This window comes from Mixophyes fleayi, chromosome 6 (genome assembly GCF_038048845.1).
Source record: "Mixophyes fleayi isolate aMixFle1 chromosome 6, aMixFle1.hap1, whole genome shotgun sequence".
Taxonomy (NCBI): Eukaryota; Metazoa; Chordata; class Amphibia; order Anura; family Limnodynastidae; genus Mixophyes; species Mixophyes fleayi.
In genome coordinates this window covers 218046618-218061314 of record NC_134407.1, presented here as the reverse complement: position 1 = coordinate 218061314, position 14697 = coordinate 218046618, and the positions used below count along the sequence as shown (strand labels likewise).

The following is a 14697-nucleotide window of genomic DNA, read 5'->3' as shown; positions in this document are numbered from 1 at the left end:
TAGAAAATTAGATTATTGTGACTGAACAAGAACAGTATATGACACGTTTCTGTAATAAGTGTTTATTACTCACCGGTGCTGATATCTGTAGGGATTTCCTCCTCCTTACACTGCTGATCACCCCTCACATACGTCTCTTCTTCTCCCTCTATGTTTTCTACCTTAATATTAGTCAGATCTTCACCCTAATTAACCCATACAATAATAAAATAACACTTTAATAATTTAATTAATTGAGACTCAACCGTAGAATATCAGTATAACACACACCACTTCTATACAGATCATATAGTAAAAAGTTAATTTGGTATATGGCGAGGACCTAAATTCCATCTACCTGATACTGCTGTGGGATCCTGTGATTTTCCACTGAACAATCCTGTGAATAAAGATGACGGGGACATCTCTCTGGGGTATTTAGGTTACTGGATCCATCTGTAGGAGAGACACAGTGACTGAGTACATGGGTTATATAACCTAACCACCCCATAGCTTGACAAGGAAAGCAGGAATTACTCTCTATGCTGGAAAACAAGATATTAAGATCCATCTGGAAAAGACAATGAAGTCATGGAAGAGCTCTCACTTTAATCACAGGTGATTCTGTGAAGATGCGGTTTGAGAAGATCGGCTTCAATATGAGGAGGTAGTTTACAGCAGTGTCCCTCAACCTTTTCTCACCCTTGGCACACCTAAACCCTTCCCAGAATTCCGTGGCACACCAAAAGCATCACACTGTGCCCATCATGCTGTTTGTCTCTCCTTTGTATCTCCCCTTTATTTCTGCTCCCTTTATGATGCTTTTTCTCCCCTTGTTTTGTGTAACAATAAATACATATATACAGATTTGTGTTTATTTAATAACATGGTGCAGAAGAACTGCCAATGTAGAAAAAAACAGTTGTCAGACAGTCCTGCTCCCTCCTACCTGTTCTTGTTGCTTTCCCTACCTATGGTTGCTGGTGTCTCTTGCTCAGTTGCCACTTGTCTGGAATGCTGGGGGCACTCTTTGGAAAAAAAATGGGTACATTAAATTTAGAACACTGCAACCATTCCTGGCATTAAATCAATAGCACCCACATTTAATAATTAGGCCACCCTCCTGCCCCAACATTAAAATACTAGTATTCACATTTAATAAAGAAACCTATTTCCCTCCCTGCAAACAGCCTGAGCAAATATTAAATAGCATTTATGTTTAATAAATATAACCATTTCCCACAACTATCGCAGCATTAAATAATTCATATTAACATTTAATAAATAGTCCTCCTTCCCAAACTCAGCCCCACATTCAATTAATAGCCCCAAACCACCGTACCTCACTTTAAATTAATAGGCCCCATTATTAAATTAAATAGCCCCACCAACACCCCACAAATAAATAGCACCCGCCATTAAATAATTAGCTCCAACCCGCAGTCCACCATTAAATTAATAGCATACCTCCCACCCAAATTACAGTAGAGACAACCCCTGCAATAAATTAATAGTATTTACGTTTAATAATTATACCTATTTATCGCAACCATCACTGCCATTAAATAATTCATAGTCACGTTAAATAAATAGACCTCATTCTCCCCAAACTCACCCCACATTCAATTAATAGCCCCCAAACCACACCATCTTAAACTAGTAGCTCCACTATTAAATTAAATTGCAGCACCATCACCCCACAATCAAAATAGCACTCATTAATTAGCCACCAGCTTCCTCACACCCATCCACACTACATTGCCACCAGTCCCCTTACCCTCACCCATCCACACTACAATGCCACCAGTCCCCTTGCCCTCACCCATCCACACTACATTGCCACCAGTCCCCTTGCCCTCACCCATCCACACTACAATGCCACCAGTCCCCTTACCCTCACCCATCCACACTACAATGCCACCAGTCCCCTTGCCCTCACCCATCCACACTACATTGCCACCAGTCCCCTTGCCCTCACCCATCCACACTACAATGCCACCAGTCCCCTCGCCCTCACCCATCCACACTACATTGCCACCAGTCCCCTTGCCCTCACCCATCCACACTACATTGTCACCAGTCCCCTTGCCCTCACCCATCCACACTACATTGCCACAAGTCCCCTTGCCCTCACCCATCCACACTACATTGCCACCAGTCCCCTTGCCCTCACCCATCCACACTACAATGCCACCAGTCCCCTTGCCCTCACCCATCCACACTACATTGCCACCAGCCCCCTTACCCTCACCCATCCACACTACATTGCCACCAGTCCCCTTGCCCTCACCCATCCACACTACAATGCCACCAGTCCCCTTGCCCTCACCCATCCACACTACAATGCCACCAGTCCCCTTGCCCTCACCCATCCACACTACATTGCCACCAGTCCCCTTGCCCTCACCCATCCACACTACATTGCCAATAGCCCCCTTGCCCTCACCCACACTACATTGTCACCAGTCCCCTTGCCCTCACCCATCCACACTACATTGCCACCAGTCCCCTTGCCCTCACCCATCCACACTACATTGCCACCAGTCCCCTTGCCCTCACCCATCCACACTACAATGCCACCAGTCCCCTTGCCCTCACCCATCCACACTACAATGCCACCAGTCCCCTCGCCCTCACCCATCCACACTACATTGCCACCAGTCCCCTTGCCCTCACCCATCCACACTACATTGTCACCAGTCCCCTTGCCCTCACCCATCCACACTACATTGCCACAAGTCCCCTTGCCCTCACCCATCCACACTACATTGCCACCAGTCCCCTTGCCCTCACCCATCCACACTACAATGCCACCAGTCCCCTTGCCCTCACCCATCCACACTACAATGCCACCAGTCCCCTCGCCCTCACCCATCCACACTACATTGCCACCAGTCCCCTTGCCCTCACCCATCCACACTACATTGTCACCAGTCCCCTTGCCCTCACCCATCCACACTACATTGCCACAAGTCCCCTTGCCCTCACCCATCCACACTACATTGCCACCAGTCCCCTTGCCCTCACCCATCCACACTACAATGCCACCAGTCCCCTTGCCCTCACCCATCCACACTACATTGCCACCAGCCCCCTTACCCTCACCCATCCACACTACAATGCCACCAGTCCCCTTGCCCTCACCCATCCACACTACAATGCCACCAGTCCCCTTGCCCTCACCCATCCACACTACAATGCCACCAGTCCCCTTGCCCTCACCCATCCACACTACATTGCCACCAGTCCCCTTGCCCTCACCCATCCACACTACATTGCCAATAGCCCCCTTGCCCTCACCCACACTACATTGTCACCAGTCCCCTTGCCCTCACCCATCCACACTACATTGCCACCAGTCCCCTTGCCCTCACCCATCCACACTACATTGCCAATAGCCCCCTTGCCCTCACCCACACTACATTGTCACCAGCCCCCTTACCCTCACCCATCCACACTACAATGCCACCAGTCCCCTTGCCCTCACCCATCCACACTACATTGCCACCAGTCCCCTTGCCCTCACCCATCCACACTACATTGCCACCAGCCCCCTTACCCTCACCCATCCACACTACAATGCCACCAGTCCCCTTGCCCTCACCCATCCACACTACAATGCCACCAGTCCCCTTGCCCTCACCCATCCACACTACATTGCCACCAGTCCCCTTGCCCTCACCCATCCACACTACATTGCCAATAGCCCCCTTGCCCTCACCCACACTACATTGTCACCAGTCCCCTTGCCCTCACCCATCCACACTACATTGCCACCAGTCCCCTTGCCCTCACCCATCCACACTACATTGCCAATAGCCCCCTTGCCCTCACCCACACTACATTGTCACCAGTCCCCTTGCCCTCACCCATCCACACTACATTGCCACCAGTCCCCTTGCCCTCACCCATCCACACTACATTGCCAATAGCCCCCTTGCCCTCACCCACACTACATTGTCACCAGCCCCCTTACCCTCACCCATCCACACTACAATGTCACCAGTCCCCTTGCCCTCACCCATCCACACTACATTGCCACCAGTCCCCTTGCCCTCACCCATCCACACTACATTGCCACCAGCCCCCTTACCCTCACCCATCCACACTACAATGCCACCAGTCCCCTTGCCCTCACCCATCCACACTACATTGCCACCAGTCCCCTTGCCCTCACCCATCCACACTACATTGCCAATAGCCCCCTTGCCCTCACCCACACTACATTGTCACCAGTCCCCTTGCCCTCACCCATCCACACTACATTGCCACCAGTCCCCTTGCCCTCACCCATCCACACTACATTGCCAATAGCCCCCTTGCCCTCACCCACACTACATTGTCACCAGCCCCCTTACCCTCACCCATCCACACTACAATGCCACCAGTCCCCTTGCCCTCACCCATCCACACTACATTGCCACCAGTCCCCTTGCCCTCACCCATCCACACTACATTGCCAATAGCCCCCTTGCCCTCACCCACACTACATTGTCACCAGCCCCCTTACCCTCACCCATCCACACTACAATGCCACCAGTCCCCTTGCCCTCACCCATCCACACTACATTGCCACCAGTCCCCTTGCCCTCACCCATCCACACTACATTGCCACCAGCCCCCTTACCCTCACCCATCCACACTACAATGCCACCAGTCCCCTTGCCCTCACCCATCCACACTACAATGCCACCAGTCCCCTTGCCCTCACCCATCCACACTACATTGCCACCAGTCCCCTTGCCCTCACCCATCCACACTACATTGCCAATAGCCCCCTTGCCCTCACCCACACTACATTGTCACCAGTCCCCTTGCCCTCACCCATCCACACTACATTGCCACCAGTCCCCTTGCCCTCACCCATCCACACTACATTGCCAATAGCCCCCTTGCCCTCACCCACACTACATTGTCACCAGCCCCCTTACCCTCACCCATCCACACTACAATGTCACCAGTCCCCTTGCCCTCACCCATCCACACTACATTGCCACCAGTCCCCTTGCCCTCACCCATCCACACTACATTGCCACCAGCCCCCTTGCCCTCACCCATCCACACTACATTGCCACCAGTCCCCTTGCCCTCACCCATCCACACTACATTGCCACCAGTCCCCTTGCCCTCACCCATCCACACTACATTGCCACCAGCCCCCTTACCCTCACCCATCCACACTACAATGCCACCAGTCCCCTTGCCCTCACCCATCCACACTACATTGCCACCAGTCCCCTTGCCCTCACCCATCCACACTACATTGCCACCAGCCCCCTTACCCTCACCCATCCACACTACAATGCCACCAGTCCCCTTGCCCTCACCCATCCACACTACAATGCCACCAGTCCCCTTGCCCTCACCCATCCACACTACATTGTCACCAGTCCCCTTGCCCTCACCCATCCACACTACATTGCCACCAGGCCCCTTGCCCTCACCCATCAACACTACATTGCCACCAGGCCCCTTGCCCTCACCCATCCACACTACATTGCCACCAGGCCCCTTGCCCTCACCCATCCACACTACATTGCCACCAGGCCCCTTGCCCTCACCCACCCACACTACATTGCCACCAGGCCCCTTGCCCTCACCCACACTACATTGTCACCAGGCCCCTTGCCCTCACCCACCCACACTACATTGCCACCAGGCCCCTTGCCCTCACCCACACTACATTGCCACCAGGCCCCTTGCCCTCACCCACCCACACTACATTGCCACCAGGCCTCTTGCCCTCACCCATCCACACTACATTGCCACCAGTCCCCTTGCCCTCACGCATCCACACTACATTGCCACCAGCCCCCTTGCCCTCACCCATCCACACTACATTGCCACCAGGCCCCTTGCCATCACACACACTACATTGCCACCAGGCCCCTTGCCCACACCCACACTACATTGTCACCAGCCCCCTTGCCCTCACCCCCACTACATTGTCACCAGCCCCTTTGCTATCACCCACCCACACTACATTGCCACCAGTCCCCTTGCCCTCACCCACCCACACTACATTGCCACCAGGCCCCTTGCCATCACACACACTACATTGCCACCAGGCCCTTTGCCATCACACACACACACTACATTGCCACCAGGCCCCTTGCCATTACACACACACACACTACATTGCCACCAGCCCCCTTGCTATCACACACACTACATTGCCACCAGCCGCTCGCCATCAGACACACACACTACTTTTCCACAAGGCCCCTTGCCATCACACACACACTACATTACCACCAGGCCCCTTGCCATCATATGCACGCTACATTGCCACCAGGCCGCTTGCCATCACACACGACATTGCCACCAGCCTCAGTCTCCTTGTAATCACACACATTACATTGCCACCAGCCCCCTTGTCATCACACACACAACACAAACATCGCCCCCCCCTCTTCACAATTACCTTCCAGCCTTGCTCTCTTCTCTGCTCACATGGGACGGCACCTGTCACATGTGATATCTAGATCTGACTGGATTGACCACATATAGGGGGAGGGAGGGACGGATCCGCACCACTGGAAGGAAGGTGGCTGGTCCCAGGGAAGGGTATTAGCCACCTTCCTTGTTTAAAAAAAGGACAGTGGCAGCTGGGGAGTTTGACTGGGGTGGTACACCTGTCAAAAAGAAATGCAGGTGTCCTAAGGCGAGCTCAGGGAGGACACAAACTTCCCATGGAGCAGAAGGGCTCTAACTGCCTGAACTGCATGAAGTAAAAAGAGGAGGACACAGAGGAAACTTGAGAAGCTGAACGATACTGTTAAGAGCTTGGGCTTTGCATTAAAATGTAAGTGAGCTTTTGAAAAGCATACAGTTCATACATGTGGTTGGGGACAGAGATGTCTGGCAAAGTAATACAAAGAAGGTCATCTACAAAAGCTACAACTTTATGGTGAACAGGGCCTAATGTGATCCCTGTGATGTTTGGGTTGTCCCCTGAAATAAGCTATTCCAATAGGAGAATGTACTTCTGTGTGATGCCATTTATATAGCAGTCCTTTAAGTAGATACTTTTCCCACTGGGAAAAGCGTGATGCAGGTTTGTACCAACACAGAATATAAAATTACAGACATCCTGCTTCATTGCATCATAATCTGGTGGAAACAGCTGAAGCTTATAGCACTGTAAAAGCAGAGTGCACTCCTCCATCTCACCAGGCCAAATTACATAAGTTGGGTTATTATATCTCCTAACCTGAAGCAATCTGTGGGATAAGTCAATAATAGTCTTTGTATTGGCCATCTGGTTTTATAGGGAGTTAAAGATGCTGAATAAGAAGACTACAAGTCTTCCAGATCCATAGATTTAGGAAGCCCTCACACACGAATATTGATCTGTCAGTGCCTGTTTCTAAGTTGTCAAAATGTGGGCGAGTAGTGTAGATGTAAATTATCTGTACCTCTACTGCTTTACGGTAAGAGGAGATATCATCTTCAAAAGTCCCATCTGTCCCCTTAACCCCACGAATCATGTTCACCAGCTCATGGTGATCCCTTCAAAGTGCAGAAATTTCTACGTTTTTGGGACCCTTCTTATGAAAGGTTCTATTTTTATATGTAGGTGTAATAATGCTAAGAGTTCCTGGCGGGTTTTAAAAGAGGAGATGTTGCCTAGAGCAACCAATCAGATTCTAGCTATCATTTTGTAGAATGTTCTGAATAAATGATAACGAGAACCTGATTGGTTGCTATAGGCAACATCTCCATTTTTCAAACAGGTCGAAAACTCTCAGCTTCATACATTTACCCCCCAGATATACTTCCCTTAGGGGGGGATTAAATTCTTAAAATATCCACACAAGGTGTCTCCGGAACGCACACAATACACCTTGCGCAGATTTTTTTCTACAGAAGTAACGCTCATTTTTGGTTGCGCCCCATAGAAGTGCGAGCAACAATGAACATTACTTTTTACCGCAGTAATGGTAACAAAGTACATCCGCGATATTCTTAGGAACATCGTTGATAATTGTATCTGCCTCTTAAGAGTCTTAGGAATTATCAGTAGATGATGCTAAATCCATTGGCAAGAGGGCATTTCAAGCCGAGGAGTGTGTGGGTTTCTCTGGTTCAAGCTAGGTCTGCTGGTGAGAAACCTTCAATACCCTCTTGAGCAGGATTATTTTTTTGGGCAGTATGTTGTTTCTGCTAGTAGATTTGTGTCAGGATAAGTGTATTAACTAAAACAAACCTGTGAACTCACAGCTTTGTGTAAAATCACAACTCATAACGTGCATAATTTTACATGTAATAACATAGATAGATGTAGTGCTAGTATACAGCTTGCCTCAAATAAAGTGAAGAGAATGAAGTCATAACAGAGTACCACATATACAATAGTTGTAGGGTCTAAACAAGGAGAATATGTGACTGTTTTGTATAATACATGTTTATTACTCACCTGTGCTGATATCTGTAGGGATTTCCTCCTCCTTACACTGCTGATCACCCCTCACATACATCTCTTCTTCTCCCTCTTTATTTTCCAACTTAATCTCAGTCAGAGCTTCACACTAATTAACCAACAAAATAATAAAATAACACAATGTCGGCATTCAGTAACTTAGAAGAATCAATCAGTGTATAAGAAACACAATTTTCTCATGTACAATCCTTTGAATAAACCTCTCTAGTGAAGGGAGTCTGGTGATTCTCTATCATCACGTCCATGTACCTACCAGGGGAAAATGCAGGGTTTGCAAAGGGGGGTTTCCATACCATGCCGCCAGTGGGCGTGACAAGCATGCATGGGGCATGGGGGCTTAGCTATAACTTTAGACAGTGCTTGGCTGCTTTCTAACTCTTCCTATCCCCATAATATAAATGGGCAATGATGCGTTAGGTGAACGCAGCTCTCCCTTTTCAAGCAGAGCTGTCTGAAGCAGAGGCAGGATCCAGCCACCTCAATTATACAGTGCCCCAGGCTTGGAGGGGGTTTACAGGCACTAAGAAACCCCCCTCTGTTTGCCTATGCCTACCCTTGTGTCCTTCTAAATACTCCCACTCCTCCATGGAGGAATAGACAGTGACTTCCTCACACCTTATAGGAACCTGACACACACAATGATATAGTCATCACCCAAACACATCCCCTGGTGTTACTGTATAATGTCCCATTCCCAGCAGTCACCTCTCCAGTCAGCAGCTGAATGATCTTGTTGGTGAGTTCTAGAATCCTCTGGTCATTGTTTCTCTCATGTATCAGTGAGTGAGGTGGAGGCACCGTGATGGGGCTCTGGGTCCTGCTCAATCCTCCTGACACACAGGGATGGCTTCTTGGTGTCTCAAGCTCACTAGATATATTCTTCACTGCTGTTTAACCCAGTGTATTAATTGAACCATTTATTTGTCCCGATATCTCTACTAACCACAGCATCGGACAGTAGGTAAAACAGGACAAACATAAAACAGGGACATAAAGAATAGACAAAATAAATGTGTACATGAAAACAAAGGATAAGGTGGGTACTGCTCAGGGGAGCGCTTACAGTTTAATTGGAAGAGGGCACATCTCCAGCCAGTCCGTTTTAGTAACACAGATAGGAGTGATGCCGCTACATTCCCAGAATCCCTCACCTCTCCGGTTAGGTTTATTAAAAGAGATAAGATTGATGTTACTTTAATATTTCCAGAATACCTCAATCTCTTATCAGGTCCCTGTTTTATTTTATGACAGTGCTTATTTGCACCATATGCCCCTAAAAGACAGTTTTACAAAAATAACCCCTAAAATGTAAACAGGGTTCAGCCAATTCAGGCTCTCCCCAACTCCCCAAAGGAAGAACCTCTTCATCCTCGACACTGAACAGGCGTGGGGGCGAATTACATTAACCTGGGATTTATTGAAGCTTCACTAAGGGACAGGAGTTTTCTATTCCCCCATGGAGGAACTTCTGGGATGCGAGGAGGTGGGAGACTCAGGGTCACACCACATCCCCTAGATCTAAGGGATAAGTAGCCTCAATTTGAGGAAAAAAAAAATTGTAAAGTGACAAAGTAATAGTGAAATGAATAAATGTGTGAGCAGCCCCAGCCTTCCAGTTGAAATTCCACCATAAAATTAGATACCAGAGTCTCCTCCACCTGTATTATACCGACATGATGCCAGAGTCTCCTCCACCTGTATTATACCGACATGATCCCAGAGTCTCCTCCACCTGTATTATACCAACATGATCCCAGTCTTCTCCACCTGTATTATACCAACATGATCCCAGAATCTCCTCCACCTGTATTATACCAACATGATCCCAGAGTCTCCTCCACCTGTATTATACCAACATGATCCCAGAGTCTCCTCCACCTGTATTATACCAACATGATCCCAGAGTCTCCTCCACCTGTATTATACCAACATGATCCCAGAGTCTGCTCCACCTGTATTATACCAACATGATCCCAGAGTCTCCTCCACCTGTATTATACCAACATGATCCCAGAGTCTCCTCCATCTGTATTATACCAACATGATCCCAGAGTCTCCTCCACCTGTATTATACCAACACGATCCCAGAGTCTGCCCCACCTGTATTATACCAACATGATCCCAGAGTCTCCTCCACCTGTATTATACCAACATGATCCCAGAGTCTCCTCCACCTGTATTATACCAACATGATCCCAGAGTCTCCTCCACCTGTATTATACCAACATGACAAAAGAGTCTCCTCCACCTGTATTATACCAACATGATCCCAGAGTCTTCTCCACCTGTATTATACCAACATGATCCCAGAGTCTCCTCCACTTGTATTATACCGACATGATGCCAGAGTCTCCTCCCCCTGTATTATACCAACATGATCCCAGAGTCTTCTCCACCTGTATTATACCAACATGATCCCAGAGTCTCCTCCACCTGTATTATACCAACATGATCCCAGAGTCTGCTCCACCTGTATTATACCAACATGATCCCAGAGTCTCCTCCACCTGTATTATACCAACATGATCCCAGAGTCTCCTCCACCTGTATTATACCAACATGATCCCAGAGTCTCCTCCACCTGTATTATACCAACATGATGCCAGAGTCTCCTCCACCTGTATTATACCAACATGATCCCAGAGTCTCCTCCACCTGTATTATACCAACATGATCCCAGAGTCTCCTCCACCTGTATTATACCAACATGACAAAAGAGTCTCCTCCACCTGTATTATACCAACATGATCCCAGAGTCTTCTCCACCTGTATTATACCAACATGATCCCAGAGTCTCCTCCCCCTGTATTATACCAACAGGATCCCAGAGTCTCCTCCACCTGTATTATACCAACAGGATCCCAGAGTCTCCTCCACCTGTATTATACCAACATGACACCAGAGTCTCCTCCACCTGTATTATACCAACATGACACCAGAGTCTCCTCCACCTGTATTATACAAACATGATCCCAGAGTCTTCTCCACCTGTATTATACCAACATGATCCCAGAATCTCCTCCACCTGTATTATACCAACATGATCCCAGAGTCTCCTCCACCTGTATTATACCAACATGATCCCAGAGTCTCCTCCACCTGTATTATACCAACATGATCCCAGAGTCTCCTCCACCTGTATTATACCAACATGATCCCAGAGTCTGCTCCACCTGTATTATACCAACATGATCCCAGAGTCTCCTCCACCTGTATTATACCAACATGATCCCAGAGTCTCCTCCATCTGTATTATACCAACATGATCCCAGAGTCTCCTCCACCTGTATTATACCAACACGATCCCAGAGTCTGCCCCACCTGTATTATACCAACATGATCCCAGAGTCTCCTCCACCTGTATTATACCAACATGATCCCAGAGTCTCCTCCACCTGTATTATACCAACATGATCCCAGAGTCTCCTCCACCTGTATTATACCAACATGACAAAAGAGTCTCCTCCACCTGTATTATACCAACATGATCCCAGAGTCTTCTCCACCTGTATTATACCAACATGATCCCAGAGTCTCCTCCACTTGTATTATACCGACATGATGCCAGAGTCTCCTCCCCCTGTATTATACCAACATGATCCCAGAGTCTTCTCCACCTGTATTATACCAACATGATCCCAGAGTCTCCTCCACCTGTATTATACCAACATGATCCCAGAGTCTGCTCCACCTGTATTATACCAACATGATCCCAGAGTCTCCTCCACCTGTATTATACCAACATGATCCCAGAGTCTCCTCCACCTGTATTATACCAACATGATCCCAGAGTCTCCTCCACCTGTATTATACCAACATGATGCCAGAGTCTCCTCCACCTGTATTATACCAACATGATCCCAGAGTCTCCTCCACCTGTATTATACCAACATGATCCCAGAGTCTCCTCCACCTGTATTATACCAACATGACAAAAGAGTCTCCTCCACCTGTATTATACCAACATGATCCCAGAGTCTTCTCCACCTGTATTATACCAACATGATCCCAGAGTCTCCTCCCCCTGTATTATACCAACAGGATCCCAGAGTCTCCTCCACCTGTATTATACCAACAGGATCCCAGAGTCTCCTCCACCTGTATTATACCAACATGACACCAGAGTCTCCTCCACCTGTATTATACCAACATGACACCAGAGTCTCCTCCACCTGTATTATACAAACATGATCCCAGAGTCTTCTCCACCTGTATTATACCAACATGATCCCAGAGTCTCCTCCACCTGTATTATACCAACATGATCCCAGAGTCTGCTCCACCTGTATTATACCAACATGACACCAGAGTCTCCTCCACCTGTATTATACCAACATGATCCCAGAGTCTCCTCCACCTGTATTATACCAACATGATGCCAGAGTCTCCTCCACCTGTATTATACCAACATGATCCCAGAGTCTCCTCCACCTGTATTATACCAACATGATCCCAGAGTCTCCTCCACCTGCATTATACCAACATGACAAAAGAGTCTCCTCCACCTGTATTATACCAACATGATCCCAGAGTCTCCTCCACCTGTATTATACCAACATGATCCCAGAGTCTCCTCCACCTGTATTATACCAACATGATCCCAGAGTCTCCTCCACCTGTATTATACCAACATGATCCCAGAGTCTCCTCCACCTGTATTATACCAACATGATGCCAGAGTCTCCTCCACCTGTATTATACCAACATGATCCCAGAGTCTCCTCCACCTGTATTATACCAACATGATCCCAGAGTCTCCTCCACCTGTATTATACCAACATGATCCCAGAGTCTCCTCCACCTGTATTATACAAACATGATCCCAGAGTCTCCTCCACCTGTATTATACCAACATGACAAAAGAGTCTCCTCCACCTGTATTATACCAACATGATCCCAGAGTCTTCTCCACCTGTATTATACCAACATGATCCCAGAGTCTCCTCCACTTGTATTATACCGACATGATGCCAGAGTCTCCTCCCCCTGTATTATACCAACACGATCCCAGAGTCTCCTCCACCTGTATTATACCAACACGATCCCAGAGTCTCCTCCACCTGTATTATACCAACATGACACCAGAGTCTCCTCCACCTGTATTATACCAACATGATCCCAGAGTCTTCTCCACCTGTATTATACCAACATGATTCCAGAGTCTCCTCCACCTGTATTATACCAACATGATCCCAGAGTCTCCTCCACCTGTATTATACCAACATGATCCCAGAGTCTGCTCCACCTGTATTATACCAACATGATCCCAGAGTCTCCTCCACCTGTATTATACCAACATGATCCCAGAGTCTCCTCCACCTGTATTATACCAACATGACAAAAGAGTCTCCTCCACCTGTATTATACCAACATGATCCCAGAGTCTTCTCCACCTGTATTATACCAACATAATCCCAGAGTCTCCTCCACTTGTATTATACCGACATGATGCCAGAGTCTCCTCCCCCTGTATTATACCAACATGATCCCAGAGTCTCCTCCACCTGTATTATACCAACATGATCCCAGAGTCTGCTCCACCTGTATTATACCAACATGATCCCAGAGTCTCCTCCCCCTGTATTATACCAACATGATCCCAGAGTCTCCTCCCCCTGTATTATACCAACATGATCCCAGAGTCTCCTCCACCTGTATTATACCAACATGATCCCAGAGTCTCCTCCACCTGTATTATACCAACATGACACCAGAGTCTCCTCTACCTGTATTATACCAACATGATCCCAGAGTCTTCTCCACCTGTATTATACCAACATGATTCCAGAGTCTCCTCCACTTGTATTATACCGACATGACCACAGAGTCTCCTCCACCTGTATTATACCAACATGATCCCAGAGTCTCCTCCACCTGTATTATACCAACATGATGCCAGAGTCTCCTCCACCTGTATTATACCGACATGATCCCAGAGTCTCCTCCACTTGTATTATACCAACACGATCCCAGAGTCTCCTCCACCTGTATTATACCAACATGACACCAGAGTCTCCTCCACCTGTATTATACCCACATGATCCCAGAGTCTCCTCCGCCTGTATTATACCAACATGATCCCAGAGTCTCCTCCGCCTGTATTATACTAACATGACGCCAGAGTCTCCTCCACCTGTATTATACCAACATGATCCCAGAGTCTCCTCCACCTGTATTATACCAACATGATCCCAGAGTCTCCTCCCCCTGTATTATACCAACATGACACCAGAGTCTCCTCCACCTGTATTATACCAACATGACACCAGAGTCTC

The 14697-nt window shown here is 48.1% G+C and overlaps 1 protein-coding gene across 1 annotated transcript in view; it reads right to left on the bottom strand.

Annotated features, from left to right (window-relative positions):
- LOC142095494 (uncharacterized) overlaps window positions 1-14697 on the bottom strand; it is a 101903-nt gene that overhangs the window by 51315 nt on the left and 35891 nt on the right. The window contains exons 12-14 of the mRNA XM_075178438.1: window positions 8399-8510; window positions 338-435; window positions 74-185 (exon numbers count right to left, since the gene is read on the bottom strand). Coding sequence (XP_075034539.1) covers window positions 74-185; window positions 338-435; window positions 8399-8510 — 322 coding nt within the window. The remainder of the gene's footprint in view (window positions 1-73; window positions 186-337; window positions 436-8398; window positions 8511-14697) is intronic.